Source organism: Dipodomys merriami, unplaced genomic scaffold (genome assembly GCF_024711535.1).
Source record: "Dipodomys merriami isolate MVZ:Mamm:240054 unplaced genomic scaffold, mDipMer1.0.p SCAF_7, whole genome shotgun sequence".
NCBI classification, from domain to species: domain Eukaryota; kingdom Metazoa; phylum Chordata; class Mammalia; order Rodentia; family Heteromyidae; genus Dipodomys; species Dipodomys merriami.
This window is the reverse complement of record NW_027206290.1, coordinates 70,432,975-70,451,103: the sequence shown is the minus strand read 5'-3', so window position 1 is coordinate 70,451,103 and position 18,129 is coordinate 70,432,975. Positions and strand designations below refer to the sequence as shown.

Sequence of the window (18,129 nt, the reverse complement as noted above, 5' to 3'; positions counted from 1 at the left end):
GCAGAGAACTTCCCAAACATGCAAAAAGATAGGCCTATTTAGCTACAAGAAGCTTTTGGAATGCCAAATAGACCAGACCAGAACAGGACATCCCATTGTCACATTATAATCTGCACAGGATCAATTCAGACCAAGGAAAAGATCCTTAAAGCTGTCAAGGAGAAAAGATCAATCACCTATAAAGGGAAACCAATTAGAATCACCTCAGATTTCTCAGCAGACACAATTAAAGCAAGAAGAGCTTGGAATGATGTATGCCATGCCCTAAAGACAAACAACCAACAACCAAGATACTGTACTCAGCTAAACTCTCCTTTATAACCAAAGGTCAAATAAAAACCTTCCATAGCACAGAAAAACTGAAACACTATAACTCCACCAAACCAGCCCTACAAAAGATACTTAAAAATGTCCTACACATAGAAAACCAACAAGACCACAATAAAGGCCAAGAAACCTCACCCAAACTGAGAATCTAAAAACCATAGGAAGAACCCAGTTGCCGCAGTCCCCAAGAAGGTGGATAAAATGGCAGGAACTCCCAAATACCTCTCAGTCCTATCTCGAAACATTAACGGACTTAATTCTCCAATTAAGTGACATAGACTGTCTAGTTGGATTAAAAAGCAAGATCCTTCTATCTGCTGCCTTCAGAAGTCATACCTTGTTCAAAAAACAAACACATTTTGAAAGTGAAAAGCTGGAACAAAATCTACCAAGCAAATGGCCCCCATAAACAGGCAGGAGTTGCAATCCTAATATCAGATAAAATAGACTTCAAATTAAAATTAGTGAGAAGAGATAAAGAAGGTCACTACATACTAATTAAAGGATTTCTCCTTCAGGAGGATCTTACAATTCTAAATATCTATTTGCCAAACAACGGAGCACCCAAATTTATCCCAGAAACACTACTTTCCCTCAAATCTCACATAGATCCAAAGACATTAATTGTTGGGGACTTTAACACACCACTATCCCCCCTAGATAGAGTTCAACTCAGCAAAAACTCAACAGAGAAACCACAGATCTAAACAACTGCATAGATCAACTAGATTTAACAGACATCTACTGAATATTTCACCCAGCAGCATCACATGGAACGTTTTCCAAAATAGACCACATTTTAGGTCACAAAGCAAACTTGTCTAAATTCAGAAACATTGAATTTATGTCTTGCATTCTCTCAGACCACAAGGGAATAAAATTAGAACTCAACACCAAAAACCACCAAAGAAAGTCCTGTAACACATGGAGGCTGAACAACACACTGTTGAATCACCAATGGGTCATGGAAGAGATTAGAAACAAAATTCAAATGTTCATGATATTCAACAAAAATGAGCACACAAATTACCAGCTCCTCTGGGACACAGCAAAGGCAGTACTCAGAAGCAAGTTTATAGCTCTGAGTTCCTACATCAACAAATTGGAGAGATCTAAAACCAACAATTTAATGAGATATCTGAACTTCCTTGTAAAAGAGCAGCAAGATAAACCGCAATCCAGTAGATGGAAAGAAATAATTAAAATTAAATCAGAATTAAATGAATTAGAATAAAAAAAACCATAGAAAGAATCCACAAAACAGTTGGTTCTTAGAAAAATTAACAAAATTGACAGACTCTTATCAGAAAAAAAATCTTATCAGAAAAAGAACACACCCAAATAAATAAACTCAGAGATGAGAATGGAAACATCACCACAGAAACAACCAAGATTCAGAACATTATAAGGGAATACTTCTCAAACCTTTATGCTAGTAAGTTTGAGAACTTGGCAGAAATGGACCTTTTCCTAGCAAGCTGAAACCATCTTAAACCATCTTAACAGGCCCATATCAAGCAGAAATAGAAACAGCAATAAGAGACCTCCCATGTAAGAAAAGCCCAGAACCAGATGGATTTACAGTGGAATTCTACAAGGCCTTCAAAGCAGAGCTCACACCAATACTCCTCCAACTCTTCAATGAAATTGAAAGAGAAAGTTCACTACCGAACTCATTCTATGAAGCCATCATAACCCTCATCCCCAAACCAGGCAGGGACTCATCAAAGAAAGAGAACTATAGACCCATTTCTTTGATGAACATTGATGCAAAACTTCTCAAGAAAATTTTGGCCAATCAACTTCAACAATTCATCCAAAAAATCATACACCACTATCAAACAGGATTCATTTCAGGGATGCACAGCTGGTTCAATATACACAAAGCAATTAATATAATTCATCACATCAACAAGGGCAAGGATAAGAACCACATGGTTATCTCAATAGATGCAGAAAAGGCATTTGACAAGATCCAACACCCCTTTATGATGAAGGCTCTGGAAAAACTAGGAATCCAGGGAACATTCCTCAATACAATAAAGGCTGTATATGACAAACCTACAGCCAGCATTATACTTAATGGTGAAAAACTAAAGCCATTTCCTCTTAAATCAGGAACGAGACAAGGATGTCCACTCTCTCCACTTCTCTTCAATCTAGTATTAGAATGCCTAGCTGTTGCAATAAGACAAGATGCAAACATAAAAGGGATCCAAATAGGGAAAGACAAAGTAAAACTCTTCCTCTTTGCAGATGACATGATTTTGTATTTAAAGAATCCCACAACTCTACTCCCAAATTACTCAAGCTGATTCAAAACTTTTGCAAAGTAGCAGGGTATAATATTAACCCTCAAAAATCAATGGTTTTTCTGTATGCCAACAATGAGAAAAGCGTGGCTGAAATCAGGAAAGCAACTCCATTCATAATAGCCCCACAAAAAATAAAATACCAAGGAATTAACCAAAGAAGTAAAGGACCTCTATGATGGAAACTTTAAAAAACCTGAAAAAGGAAATCAAAACAGAATGTAGAAAGTGAAAAAACCTCCCATGCTCCTTGGAAGGATCAACATTGTGAAAATGGCAATACTTCCCAAGGCTATCTACAAATTCAATGCGATACCTATCAATATTCCAACTTCATTTTTCAAGGAAATAGAAGAGGCAATCCAAAACTTCATATGGAACAATAAAAGACCCCGTATAGCAAAAATGATCCTTAACAGAAAGAACAGTGCTGGAGGAATATCAATATCAAATTTCAAACTCTACTACAAAGCCATAGTAATCAAAACAGCTTGATACTGGCACAAGAGCAGACCTCAGGACCAATGGAATAGAATTGAAAACCCAGAAATGAACCTACAGACCTAAAGCTAAGGAGCTAAAAAAAGGGAGCTAAAAAAAATAGAATGGAAGAAAGACAGTCTCTTCAGTAAATGGTGCTGGCAAAATTAGTTAATCACTTGCAGAAAACTAAAGCTAGATCCTTATATATCACCCTGCACCAGAATCAACTCCAAATGGATCAAAGACCTCGGAGTCAAAACAGACACTCTGAAAACATTACAGGATGGAATAGAAGAAACCCTATGTCTCCTTGGCACAGGCTGAAATTTTCTTAATAGAGACCCAGAAACACAACAAATCAAAGAAAGGTTGGACAAATGGGATTACATGAAATTGCAGAGTTTCTGCACAGCAAAGGACATAGCTAGCAAGATCAATAGAAAGCCCACGGATTGGGAGAAGATCTTCACTAGCCATACAATGGACAAGGGTCTCATATCTAAAATATACTTGGAACTCAAAAAATTAAATCCCCCAACAACAAATCCTCAAAGAAACAACAGCCCAATAAGTGGGCTAAAGACTTAAAGAGAAACTTCTCTGAAGAGGAAAGAAGGATGGCCAATAGACACATGAAGAAATGTTCAACCTCTCTAGCCATAAAAAAAAATGCAAATCAAAACAACATTGAGATACTACCTCACCCCAGTTAGAAAGGCTATAATCAAGAACTCTAATAACAACAAATGCTGGAGGGGATGTGGACAGAAGGGAACCTTACTTCATTGTTGGTGGGAGTGTAAACTTGTTCAACCACTTTGGAAAGCCGTATGGAGGTTCCTCAAAAGACTCCACATAGAGCTTCCCTATATCCAGCAATCCCACTTTTGGGCATTTACCCCAATGATCACAAACAAGACCATACTAAAGCTACCAGCACAACTATGTTTATTGCAGCATTATTTACTATAGCTAAGATACGGAACCAACCCAGATGCCCCTCACTAAGTGAATGGATCAAGAAAATGTGGTATGTACACACAATGGAATTCTATGCCTCCATCAGAAAGAATGGCATTGCTCTATTTGTTAGGAAATGGAAAGACTTGGAAAAAATTATATTAAGTGAAGTAAGCCAGGCCCAAAGAAACATAGGTCCCATGGTTTCCCTTATTTGCAATAACTAGTGTATGTCTGAGTCAAGCAGAAAAGGTCAGATAAGTTGATGTTAGGGAAATGAACCCCCAAATAAGTATTCAAATGTTTTTGTTTTCATGCAATTGTTTCTAACATATTTATAAGATATTTCTTTGTTGTTTTGTATGTCCCTCCTTCACGATATAACCCCTGCTTTCACTGTATTTGATGGTATAATTTGTGGAGGGGAAGGGAAAAAAACAAACTGTTTAAATAGGGATACAGGTGGACCCATTGCAACAATGAGAAGTACAAATCATTATGTCGAAAAAGCGAACTTTACAACTTTGGCGGGAGGTGGGGAGATGGGGGATGAGGGGGGACAGGGGAGGGGGGAAGATGGGAAAGGATGGGAAGGGGAAACAAAGGAGGAGGCAACAATGTTTGATAAGAAATGTACTCATTACCTTGCTCATGTAATTGTAACCCCTCTGTACGGTATTTTCACAATAAAAAAAGAAAAAAGGGACCAGAGAGTCTCTGCCCCCCTGCAGTCCAGGGCACCTTCCCTGGGGTGTGGTGGGAAGATGGGGGACAAGAGGAAAGACCTGCGTCTGGGCAGACACTGGTGACATGCCATGTTGTGGGGGTACTTACAGTCCACGAGACCCAGCTGGTCATTGACAAGTCCCAGCACCACGTCCACGATGGGGCAGAGCTGTGGGGAGAGGGTGTGGAGTTCTGGTGAGTGGCAGCCGGACCAGGCTGGCCTGTACCAGGGCGTGGCTGGGGGCCCAGGCTCTCAGATGGGAAATAGATTCATTCCAGAGGTGTTGCCACCTACCTCATAGGATTGGCCAGAGCTCCCTGAAGTTCATGCACCTCCTCTTTATCCAGAGCTCTGTCCCCTCGTGCTCCCCAGGGTCCTCCCAAACCCCCACGGATTGCCAGCCTTCTAGAACACCAGTGCTCTCCAGGGAATGTGGCCCCCTGGTCTGAGATCCAAGTGCCCTGCCTGCTTGTTCTTACCAAGTCAGGGAGGACGTTGGCCAGGACTCGGTTGACGAGGTTGTCCACGAGGTTAGGGAGAAGGCTAGAGAGAGAGGAGCAGGCTAGGGGTCATGGAGGGGCCCAGGGCTGTCCTCACCCCAATGCTGGGTCCAGGCACAGTATACTCCTCCCCCTGTTCCCCCATGACAGGCCACCAGCAAAAAGAAAAAAAAGGCTTTTCATTCATTCATTCATTCATTCATTCATTCATTCGACAAAGAAAAGGTGCGGAGGCTTCCGGCAGGCAGAGGCAGCGGTGGAGTGGGAATGTTGATGGCTTGTTGCTGCCAAGTCCCCTGAATAGTGCCACAAGCTGCAGCCACCTTCCTGTCCCCAGAGGGCAGGGAGTACGTGGCTTTATCCAGCTTTGTACCTGGAGGGGGTAGGGCACTCCATAAATGCTTGTAGAAGATACAGAGGAGAACTCCAGGTTGCAGGAAAGGATGGGTGTTAAAAAGACTGGGGGATATGGCCCATTTTACAGGCAAGGAAACTGAGGTCCGGCCCTTAAACACTTCTCCAAAGCTGTTAGCAAAGGAGGAGGGTAGACCTCAGAGAGGCAAGATACACAAATGGGCGAATGGACATAAATCCAAGAACTCAGCGAGAACCATGACCAAGCCAGTACTTAAGCATCCCTGCTGCACTCGCTCCTGAAAAAACCATTCCCCATTCCCCTCCAGAGTCCCCTGGGCATCTCCATGCTGGGTTCCAGGCTGACAAAGCAAAGAATTGCTGGAGGTAAAGTCTTAGAGTGTGTCCCTAAATCTGACCACATGTTTTTGGTCCTCTTTAAAAGGGGATTTGTCTTAAGGGGGCTGAATATAGAGTTCTCTCTCTCTCTCTCTCTCTCTCTCTCTCTCTCTCTCTCTCTCTCTCTCTCTCTCTCTCTCTCTCTCTCTCTCTCTGGAAATTGTCACGTACACTGGGTCTGTGTGCAATGACATCTATAAAAGATCGTTCGTTGTCACAGTAGGATGTGCCCAGCAATAATGGGTTGGGCAAAACGGGTGGTTCACCTAAGCAATGGATAGCACGCAGCCATAAAAAGTTAAGCAACGGGACACATTTGACATTTAGAAAATTCAAAGAAAGGAGATAAAAGAAGCAAAGTACAAAATAGTTTAGAACAGTTGTGTATTTGTTCAAAAAGGTGGTGGGATTGGAGGGGTGAGGGAGAAGTGGGAATGTGGCTCAAGTGGTAGAGCACCTGGCTAGCGGGTTGGAGGGCCAGAATTCAAGTCCTAGGAGAGAGAGGGGAGGGGAAGGGAGGGAGGAGGGAGGGAAAGGGAGAGAGGGAGGGAGGAAGAGAGAGAGAGAGAGAAAGAGAGAGAGAGAGAGAGAGAAATGGTAGTCTACTTAAGTTTGCTTTATGTGAACAAAGAAATTAGAAGAAGACTTAGGAAGCCATGAATCAGGATGAGCTTGGTGGAGAGGGGCCAGAAGGGATGGCAGAGAAAGGACTCGCTCTCCCTGTGCCTTTCAGCACTATGGCTTGAATTCAGTACCTTGAACTCACTCATCTGGCACTCTATCCCTTGAACTAAGCCCAGCTTTTTGCTGGTTATTTTGGAGATTTAGTCTTGCATTCTTTGCCCTGGCTGACCTCAGATCCATGATGCTCCAGATTTCGGCCTCCTGAATGGCTAGAATTACAGGTGCAAGCCACCAGTGCCCGGTTCCTTTTATACTTTTGAGCCACACATTACCAAATATGTTTCCTAGTGAACTGAAGAGTCTGAGCTTTTTAGTTTTGGACCCTGGGGCCTCATTTTCCTTGCCTTGCCCAACATTGAAGCAGAAACAAAGACCAAGTGATGCCCAAGAGAATATGAAAGACTAGAGTCCAAGTTAATCAGTGAAGTTTTCTGCTCCTGAAGCTGAGATGAAGGCTGGAGGATTGGGCCAAGGGCAAGAGAGGAGGGGGAGGAGAGGAACGAGAGATCCCAAAGGCAGAGGTGGAGAGGGGCCTCCTTGGATGAGGGTCAGGGGAGGAAGAGGAAGGAACTGGGGTGTGAGCTTTCTTTCTTTCTTTCTTTCTTTTTGTCGATCGGTGGGGACTGAACTCTGGGCCTGGGCGCTGTCCCTCAGCTCTTCAGCTCAAGGCCAGCACTCTACCACTTGAGCCACAGTGCCAATTCCAGATTTTTTCTGCTTATGTGGTGCTGAGGAATCGAACCCAGGGTCTCGTGCATGCAAGGCAAGCACTCTACCACTGAGCCCCGATGTGAGCTTTCTTGAGAACACAAGGCCACTACCTGAACATGGCATGCTGGGAAATGCCCACCCACCTGAAAGCCCTCTGGACAGAGGGTGTGGTCTCATCCCTCTGGAGAGGATGTGTAGCTCTGACATAGATGGTATAGACCCCAATAGAGAAATCCCTGCAAGCTCTGGGCATTGATGGACACATAGCTGCTGCTAGACATATTTCCCTAAACTTCTACAACATAGCAGAATTTGCACTGGCAGATTTCCATTCTCTAAGTTCTTCAGGGGGGTGAGGAGGGTGAGAGAATTTGCCCTCATTTCACAGACAAAAAAAAGAGGCTCAGAGAGGGCAACAGAATTGCCCACAGGCACAAAGCAAAGAATAGCGGAAACAAGATTTGAACCCAATATGTGCCTGAGCATACAGACCAACCCTATGCTGGCTGAAACCCACATCCTGCCCTCAAAGGCCCAGGTCTTGAATTCCCACTAAGCAAGTGGACCAGACCAGAGCCAGAGGGAGAGAGGATAGTCCAGTGTGGGTCATCACTGCCTCCACCCTGTCAGGGCCATGGCAAAAGAGACGAGAGCCATTTTGTTTGCCAGGGACCTCTTCTGTCCCTCTCCCAGGCCCTCCGCGGCCCGCGGATGCTCACCCCCGCAGGAGCTTGACCTTGATGGCCCCCAGCAGGGTGTCACAGCGCTCGATGACTAGCCTCGGGTAGCCTGCGCGGTCCATGGTCAGCCGGACCTTGGCTGTGATGTTCACCTCCACTGCGATGTCCAGGAAGCCAATGAGACTGCGGGAGACCAAGGGGCCAGCCAGCCAGATGGCAGGTCACACCCCAGCTGCCAGGCACAGATCTGCCTGGCACCTCAGGCTAGGGTCCAGCTCTTTCTGCCATCTGTCAGACCTTGTGTGTCCATAGAAGGAGCACGAGTGGGAAAATGTCTCTCCCTCTCTGCCTAGACAGAGATGGGTCTGTATAGATTGGTATCCAAGAGAACCAGCCAGGCACCTAACTTTGTAGACATAGCCTGATCCCTGAGAGCAAATCTATGCCAGCTAATAATAATGATAAATAACAATAATAATAATAGTAGTAGTAATACATGGCAGGTGCTACAGACAATCTGCCTGTAGCCCTCACTGCCCAAAAGAGAATCCCCCATGTGGGAAAAGCCACTAAGGCTCAGTGACATTGGGAGATGGCTCTAAGGTCACAGTTTGGAAGAATCTGGAACAAAGCCAAGGCTGCCCCTGAGTCTAACTGCCTGCCCTGCTAACAGTGTCCCAAGACTGACTTGGGGTCAAGCCGCTGGGTCTTCCTGGTCCTTGAATTGCAGGTGCAGACACCAAGCATTGAGAGGGGAGACTGCTTGCTCTAGGGAAGGGTAGGCGGGGGGGGGGGGGGAGGGGTCCCTGGGACCCCCTGGAGAGGGAAAGACCCTCACCTCTTCCCGTTGATGGCCACGCGGGTATACAGACTCAGGTAGACGCCCACGCCAGGCAGGAGCCGCACGGACACCCTGGGCAGGGTCAGCTCCACGATGCGCAGCCTGTGGGAGGGAGAGTGGTGAGAAGGCCACTGCCACTACTCGCTCACCCCAAGGGCCTCCTTCTGGGCCCCTTCTCTGCTCCTGGGCTTTCCCTCAGACTCCAGCGACACCTGGCTTCATGGACCTATGGAATCCACAGAGGTTAAGGGTGGAACATGGTACCATCCATCGACTCACTGCCTGAGACCCACTGCTTGCATTTTGACATATTTCCTTCTAAATCGATTTTTGTGTTTTGTTTTTATGGCGCCGGTCCTGGGGCTTGAACTCAGGGCCTAGGCCTTGTTCTGAGCTTCTTTTGCTCAAGACTAGTGCTCTGCCACTTGAGCTACAGCTAGAGCTTTTTTTGTTGGTGAATTGGTTATAAGTCTCATGGACTTTCCTGCCCAAGGTTAGCTTCAAACCACAATCCTCAGATCTCAGCCTCATGAGTAGGTGGTAGTACAAGCATAAGCTATTAGTGCCCAGCTCCTTTGAATCCTTTTTCTCTGCCAAGATGTCCCCCTCCCCGACTTGTGTCTGCTTCTCTACCTGGGTCCCACCTGGGTCTTCACACTTCAATGACAGCCTCCTGCAGGAGGCCATCTGACCTCCCCCATTTTGCATGTTCTCCCCACCCATGACTGGACAGCTAGCTTCTCCCTTTATCCACACCCCATTTAAGCTCCAAGCTCCTCAGGCCAGGGCTGTGTCTTTTCCGCTGACCATTAGCTCTGTCCCCAGTGCCAACAATAAGTGCATATCATAGTTGATGAGTAGGCCACAAAGGTTGGACATAGTTGAAATAAGATCATAATGATAATAGATTCTCCTATAACATATGAAATTAGACGGTAAGCTATGTATGTGGCATAATGGAAATCTTTGGGCTTCTCCTACTTGCACTGTAAGACTCTGAGATTCAGAGAGATAGAATGACCCAAGAATTCAAACCATGCCACAGAGGCCTCTTTAGAGAATGCTAAAGTCTCTCTCTGTCTCTCTGTCTCTGTCTCTGTCTCTCTCTGTCTCTGTCTCTGTCTCTCTCTCTCTTTGGTCAGTCATGGGGCTTGAAGTCAGAGATTGGGTGTGCCCCTGAGCTCTTTTGCTCAAGGCTAGTGCTCTACCACTTTGAGTTGTAGTGCCACTTTGGGTTTTCTGGTGATCACTGGAAGTAAGAGTCTCTTGGAGTTTCCTGCCTAGGCTGGCTTTGAACCTGAGATCTCAGCCTCTTGAATAGCTAGGATTACAGTCGTGAGCCACCCAGACTGGAACTAAAGTCACTCTTGAAGGCCACCTCTCCCTGGAAGCCTCCGGGAATGATGTTCCCCCATTTGTGGGGCCCCACCCCAGGCCAAGCCCAGCCCCTGCTCACCCGGTAATTCCTTGCACAGTGCTCAGGATGCCACCTTCACCAAGTACTCCTAGAACACCCCCTCCTCCAAGAAGTCCTCCATCGCCAAGAAGACCACCTCCACCGAGCAGGCCACCTTGGCCTGACAGGATGCCGTCCGTGGCCAACATGCCCCCGGTGCCCAGCAGGCCCCCAGGGCCCAGTGCTCCAGTGGCCAGACCCGGCGGGAGCTCCCCAGGCCGCAGATCCCGCCGCAGATCCCGCCGGCGGCGACGCCTGGGCCCGGTGCCCGAGCCAGCGGCCGACCTGTACCGCCCGTAGTCCCTGTGGGCGCTGTAGGCATAGGGGCTGTGGGTATAGTAGTAGTCCTGGTCGCTGCGGAGGTCCCGGATGCTGCCGTCGGGCTCCAGGATCTCCCCGTAGCGGTATTTGCCCCCCAGCTGGGCGGTGTTGTCGTTGGTCTCAATGAGACCATATCTGTAATTACCACCGAGCTGTTTGCCATTGGTATACATGGGGGGAGGTTCTCGAACATGGAAGTCGTTGTAGGGTACGCCACCGACACCTCGGGGAAATTCAGCGCGTCTGTAGTCACTGGAGTGGTGTTGGCCACCGCCCAAGGGACCGCCACCCAGCAGCCCCCCACCATGGCTACCACCACCGCCCAGCAACCCCCCACCACCGCCACCCAGCAGCCCCCCACCATGGCCACCACCGCCACCCAGCAGCCCCCCACCATGGCTACCACCGCCACCCAGCAGCCCCCCACCACCGCCCAGCAGCCCCCCACCATGGCTACCACCGCCACCCAGCAGCCCCCCACCACCGCCCAGCAGCCCCCCACCATGGCCACCACCACCACCCAGCAGCCCCCCACCACCGCCACCCAGCAGCCCCCCACCATGGCCACCACCACCACCCAGCAGCCCCCCACCATGGCTACCACCGCCACCCAGCAGCCCCCCACCACCCCCTAGCAGCCCTCCACGATGGCTACCACCACCTAGCAGCCCCCCACTGTCACCCAGCGGCTCCTCATCATGGTCATCATCACCACCCAGCAGCCCCCCACCATGGCTACCACCACCACCCAGCAGCCCCCCACCATGGCTACCACCACCACCCAGCAGCCCCCCACCGCCCCCTAACAGTCCCCCACCATGGCCGCCACTACCACCACCCAGCAGTCCCCCACTGCCACCCAGCAGGCCCCCACTGCTACTGCCACCACCACCTAGTAAGCCTCCACCCAACAGGTCGCCACCACCCCCTCCTTCCCCGCCACCAAGCAGGCCCCCGAGAAGCCCTCCTCCCCCACCACTGCCACCTCCACTTCCACCAAGCAGCCCCCCCAGGAGGGGTCCACCACCATCACCACGGGCTTTACCCATGGGGACTTCCCTCAGGGCTGCACGGACAACATCTCTGTGCTGCAGCGTATCGGAGATGGCTGTGGAAAGGGGGGGGATATCGGTCAGTGTCTCCCTATCCTCCACACTACGTAGCCAGACCTGGGGGTGGGGGCAGGTGTGGCTCACTTCCCACCCCAGTAAAAGGCAGATCTCTCTGGGTCCATGCAACCCTAACCCGTAGTGAATGCACTAAGGGTTAGGTTTGCCTGGTTCACAGCCATCAGTCAATCCTTGGCGGACTTTTCTTTGTTAGCCTCCTCTCCCCCTGTTCCTCACTTGATTGCTTACAACATCTATTTCCTCGGGCATTAGCAATTCTAGAAGACAGTCAAGGCCAACGTTATGGGTGAAGACACTGAGGCCTGATGAAGACACTGAAGACAAGGGCGGCCTCTCAGAGAGGAACTAATCTTCATTTTACCCTCACTGTAGCCGCAGGCAGGGGTGGGGCAGGGAGAGACTCCTCACTGCCCAACAACTGAGGACCTAAGTAAGGATGGGAGGCAGGAAGAATGTCAGCCTCGCATCTGATGGCCTCTGTGCACCGGGAACCATGCTGGCTGCCATCGGTCATTGGATTCTTACATTAGCCCACTTTTCCAAGAAGACAAGCCAGCCAATCGAGACTTGAACCTCAAGTTCCTAATCTCACTTCCTGTGGCCTCAAGTCCCCAGCCTGCTGCCCAGGGGTGTCCCATAAGTGCCCAGGAATGGTAGCTGAAAGGAAAAGGGGGAAACTAAGGCCCAAAGGGGAGAAGTCACCTTGTCCCTAAATGGGAGATCCAGCAGGGAGAGTCTATGAGTATCTGGGAACTGGTTGACCCGCCTTCCCCACCCCAAGCCACCCCCTTCAGGTATGAACTCACCACTGCTCAGCACATCTTTTGTAACTCTGAGGACCGTGTTTGTGGTTGGTTTTTGCGTGTGGACAATGCTCACAGCCACCGCGAACAGAACAGCTGCAAACCATGCCGTCCACATGTTGGCACTGCTTCCCTGCTTCTGCTGAGGAGATGACATTCTGCATGGCTGTGCCCCGGTGCTGCCACCTTAGCCAGCAGCACAAGTGGGGATCCTCAGCCCAGTGTCAAAGCAGACTAAGATCCAGGCACAGGGGGGAATGGACTAGAGTCACATAGTGAATTCTAACATATTCTGGACTATGTCAGAATTGTGTGTGTGTACGTGTGTGTGTGTGTGTGTGTGTGTGTGTGTGTGTGTGTGTGTGTGACAATCCTGGGGCTTGAACTCAAGGCCTGGGCACTGTCCCTGAGCTTCTTCGGCTCAAGGCTAGCATTCTACCACTTGAGTCACAGGACTACTTCCAGCTTTTTGCTGAGTAGCTTACTGGAGATAAGAATCTTATGGACTTGCCTGCCCTGGCTGGCTTTGAACCACAGTCCTTAGATCTCAGCCTCTTATGTAGCTGGATGATAGGCGTGAGCCACCAGCACCCGGCAATGTCAGAATTCTTGATACCACCTTTTGAATGTTTCAAATGGAAGCGAATCTGGTGACACAAAGTAGATCCATTAACCAAACTGTTCCAAAAGCTAGATGTCAGATAATGTAGAATTTAGAAAACAAGAAGAGGAGTGATGGAAATTCCAGCATGAATGTAAACTAGTAGCAGGTAGGTTTGATGGGAACTGTTCTAGGATCTACTCAACTAAATTCACCCATCATGCACCTATCCATGTGCTCATCTATGTACTTCCACCCATCTATCCTCTCACTTTCCTATCTATCATCTATCATCCACCCATTCATGCTCCCATTCTCCTGTTCATTATCCAGCCGTCCATCCATCATCCATCCTCCTATTCACCACTAATCCATCTATCTATCCATCTTCTCATCCTCCCATTCATTCATCCATTCATTGTCCATCCAACATCCATCCTCATCCATCCATTCATCCAGTCACTCTTCAACCCTCATCCATTTACATCACGTACCAACTTCTCTTTCCTTTGCTTCCCCAAATTTCCCACTCGCATCTACTCCTAGCAGACTTTTGGAGGCACTCAGAGACGCATGTATAGCTGGGTACCAGTGGCTCACACCTGTAATCCTAGCTACTCAGAAGGCTGAGATCTGAGGATTTGTGGTTCTAAGCCATCCCAGGCAGGAAAATCCATGATCTCCAATAAACTACTCAGAAAAATCCAGAAGTGGAACTATGGCTTCAGTGAAAAAGATGGACACCACTGGAAGTCATTTCTGATCTCTGCAAGCAACTGAGTGGTGTCACGGGGTAGCAGAACTGCAGGGAGTCAGTCAGCCTCCCTGGAAGAGCGGCATGCAGCCTGTGCACAGTTGGCATTGACATGTTCAGGCCTATTTAAGGATATTCTTGGGGTGCTCCTGACTAGGCAATGCTATAGGCAAGGCATCTGGGCTCCCCTAGGCAGGCAGGTCTCTCTTTGTCACCTCCCCAGGCCTCAGCCTCCCCGCTGGGGGCCAGGGCTGAGTAGGGAAGGGGCTCCTCCTTACCCCCAGGAGGTCCTGCAGCTCCGTTCTGAGGGGTCCTGGTCACCAGACACTCTGCTTTTGACTGGCTGCTCACAGTTCACCCTTATATAGCAGTTGTTGGCTAAGCTGGGAACTCAGATGGGGAAGCATTGTGTAATTCTGAGAGATCAATTACAAGAGACCGGAATTCAGATTTTCTCTGGAAATTGAGCATGGAGCACCCAAACCACACGTGTTTGTGGTTTGTGGCTAATTCTAAGAGGTGTGCTCAAGCCCGGATGGCAGCACACGAGTTGGGGCTTAATCAGTCGGGTCTGTTGCTAGACTGGAGATTCCAGATAGGTCTCCAGATGGACACATTGAGATTCAAACCCCAAGGCAGGGACATCCCATTCTGAGGGGTCTGGGGAGGGGCAGGCGGGGGCTCTGTGGGGTTCTTTGGGGCTCAGCCCAACATAACCCAGGACCACACCCTGCTAACCCCTGAGTTGGTATGACCTGTGCCCTCCACTGCCCTTCTTCCAGCTTCCCATTACTGTCTGATGCCTATCCCACAGGACTGCCTTGAAGACTAAAGCCTCAAATGGGCCCAGACCTGTGCACCAGGCCCACATGATGCCATACTAAGTCACTTGGTTCCTGAGTCTTTATGCTATCCCATTGTCCAGAACTGGGATGTGTGCTACAAATGCTTATTTGACAAATATATTGCCTTTTAAATGGAAATAAAAGGCAGAAAAGTCTACTGTGCCTCTCTCCACCCAAAAGCAGAGACTAACACACACTGCTAACAGCAGAAGGCAATGGCCACACATAGATGGCTGGCGTCTGTCCCTAAGCTCTCTGCCCATCCTCAGCCTGGAGTCTAACTTCCCTTGAGGCTGTCCTGACCATTCTGGAAGGCTTAATGCTATCTGGCACCAAGGAGATCACCTGGGCTTAGCATCCAAAAGGCCCCTTTGTTTGGAGCTACAGCAATGTAAGGACACCCAGAGTCCTGGTGTGTGTGTGTGTGTGTGTGTGTGTGTGTGTGTGTGTGTGTGTGTGTGTGTGTATGTGTGTGTGTGTGTGTGTACATGTGTGTGTGTGTGTGTGTGTAGAGAGAAAGAGAGAGAGATGCTTTAAAGGTGACTCTGCCACCCAGGGGGCTAAGTGTGTACGTACGTATGGTATCACACAGGAACTGCGGAGGTCAGGAAGCTTGCCATCAACCACTTCTGTCTGCCTTTGTCTCCCTCATGTAATAGTCAGCTTCCCACAGCATGGTAGGGGTTCTTAATGCCTTGTTTGGCCCCTGCCCTAAGGGTAGGGGTTCAGAATGTGGATTTAGGCTGGAGACTGAGAAAGAACTGGGTTCAAATCCTGGTCACGTCACTAGTTATGTAGCTTGATACGATACTTAACCCCTCTGCCATGCCTCAGTTTTCCCCATAGTTCCTAGAAGCCGGGTGAATTCAAGGAGTCGATAACATAGGGACATAAAGCCCAGGCAGCAGTGTATGACACCATGGATGTTGACAAAGCAAAGCAAGGAAGACTTGCAGCATCAAAGTGAGGTACTTTGGTTTGCCTTGGGAGATCAGAGTCATTAGGATTTGGTTTGCATTGTAAACATGCTTCTGTTACTTCGTGGCTGTGCAGTCCCATTTCTCAGACTCCGCATCCATACATGTGAATGACATAGGATACATGAGAGAAACAACTTAAAGGAGGAAAGCTTTATTTTAGCTCGTGGTTTCTGAGGCTTGAGTTCATGGTTTGCCAGCTCCATTGCTTTTGGCTTGTGGAAAGGGAGAACATGGTGGCAGGAGAAAGTGGTGGGGAAAAGCAGCTCTCTCATGGCAGTGGGGAAGCAGAGAGAGAGAAAGATGGAGAGAGACAGACACAGAGACAGAGACAGAGAGAGAGAGAGACAGAGAGAGACAGAGAGAGTGACAGGGGACCGAGGACAAGGTATCTCTTTCAAAGGCACTTTAACCTACTTTGTCTAACCAAATCTGTCTCCCCTGAGCCCTTTCAACCATGAACATATCCAGGGTAAATCATTGATAAAGTTGGTGCCTCCTGATCCAATCAGCCCTCAATAATGCCACCTCTGGGGACCAGGATATCAACACATGAGCCTCTGTGTATATGTGGCATGTGTGTGTGTGTGTGTGTGCACTTTATATTCAAACCCTAACTGGATAGAAATGGCCTGAGGACATTGTGGAACACTGTGTCCAGTGCAATGTTAGATATGGATGTAATACCAATTACAGGAAGCCGTTGATAAACATTAGCTGCTCTCAGCACCTTCTGCACAGCCACAAAGCTCACCGTGACACAGCAGAACCCACCGTGACACCGCAGAGCTACCAAAAGCCACAGAACTCACCATAAAACCACAAAGCCCTTGGGGCTGGGGAAGTGGCTCAGTGGTAGAGCGCTTGCCTTGCATGCCTGAGGCCCTGGGTTCGATTCCTCAGCACCACATAAGCAAAAAGAAAAAAGCCGGAAGTGGCGCTGTGGCTCAAGTGGTAGAGCGCTAGCCTTGAGCTGAAGAGCTGAGGGACAGTGCCCAGGCCCAGAGTTTAGGCCCCACGACTGGACCCAAAAGAAAAGAAAAGAAAAGAAAACCCACAAAGCCCATCAAGAAGAAGCAGAACTTACCACAAAGCAAGGGAACTGTAATGCCCACGTCGTAGGACTACCATCAAAAAGAGCACTGAGAGTCAGACATTCCGAAATGCAAAAGCAAGGTGGGCTGCAGCTGGGGCTTCATCCTACACACTGACACAGCGGAGCTTAGGAGGAAGGCCCTGAGCTGAAAGTTCACAGGGCTTATAAAGGCAAAACCCACAAAGTTACAGCAACCAGATGTGTTATCAGGACATTCTGGGGCAATAAGGGATGATAGGGAGTTATCAAACCGTTTGGGCCAGGGCAATACAGGGCAGTAGGGGGTTATCAGACTGGTTGGGCCATCTGTGAAGTGAGGGAAGTTTGTGGCCACACAAACAGATAACTCTGTCCTTGGGATTTATGTGAACTCTGGTTAACTTTGACACAGACAGGTCAGTTCCTAGAATTTATGTTCGCGCTGGGTCACTCATAGTTTAACATAAACGACAGAATGGCTGCTGCCTCAAAATGGAGTTACTCTAACTCTTCAGGAACTCGCCATGGTAAAGCAGAATTTACCATGAAGCTACAGAGCTCACTCAGACGCATCAGAGCTCACCACAATGCAGCAGGCCCTTCCTACATTTGAGGAGTCAAGGACAAGAATGAGACCAGGGCAGGGCCCATTTGGCAAATGCAGCCATGACCCTGCCTTCTGCCTGGGCCAAGGACGCTGTGTGAGGGACAGAAGGCCTGTGCTGGGCATGCTGCTCAGGGAGATGGATCCAGGAAGTGAGCCATGTGCAAACAATGAGTTGTTCTTCGTCGTGTGCCAGACCCAGTGCCCAGCATTCGACGGCTCTGCCCTGTATGAGTGCAATCATGTCCCCATTCCACACAAGCACCGACTATGTATGAATGAGTCTCCCTTAGTTCCTGTGCGGGAAACTTGTCCCTTGTGAGGCTAACACTCTGCCACTTGAGCCACAGCTCAAGCATTTTTTTTTTTTTGGTAGTTAATTGGAGATAAGAGTCTCACCAGCTTTTCTGCCCTGGCTGACTTAGAACTACAATTCTCAGATCTCAGCCTCCTGAACATTTAGAATTATAGGCATGAGCCACTAGTGCCCAGCTTTGAATGACTTATTGGCACTGAGGATCTGTCACGGAGGGCTGGGGGCAATGAGCTAGTCAGATGTGAAGAATAGATGGGAAGAGGAAGAGG

The 18,129-nt window shown here is 48.6% G+C and overlaps 1 protein-coding gene across 1 annotated transcript in view; it reads right to left on the bottom strand.

Annotated features, from left to right (window-relative positions):
* Positions 1 to 12,806, bottom strand: part of Bpifb4 (BPI fold containing family B member 4) — a 30,362-nt gene extending 17,556 nt beyond the window's left edge. The window contains exons 1-7 of the mRNA XM_070007513.1: positions 12,692 to 12,806; positions 11,801 to 11,863; positions 10,435 to 10,978; positions 8,976 to 9,080; positions 8,177 to 8,320; positions 5,289 to 5,352; positions 4,917 to 4,977 (exon numbers count right to left, since the gene is read on the bottom strand). Coding sequence (XP_069863614.1) covers positions 4,917 to 4,977; positions 5,289 to 5,352; positions 8,177 to 8,320; positions 8,976 to 9,080; positions 10,435 to 10,978; positions 11,801 to 11,863; positions 12,692 to 12,806 — 1,096 coding nt within the window. The remainder of the gene's footprint in view (positions 1 to 4,916; positions 4,978 to 5,288; positions 5,353 to 8,176; positions 8,321 to 8,975; positions 9,081 to 10,434; positions 10,979 to 11,800; positions 11,864 to 12,691) is intronic.
* Positions 12,807 to 18,129: the final 5,323 nt, after the last annotated feature.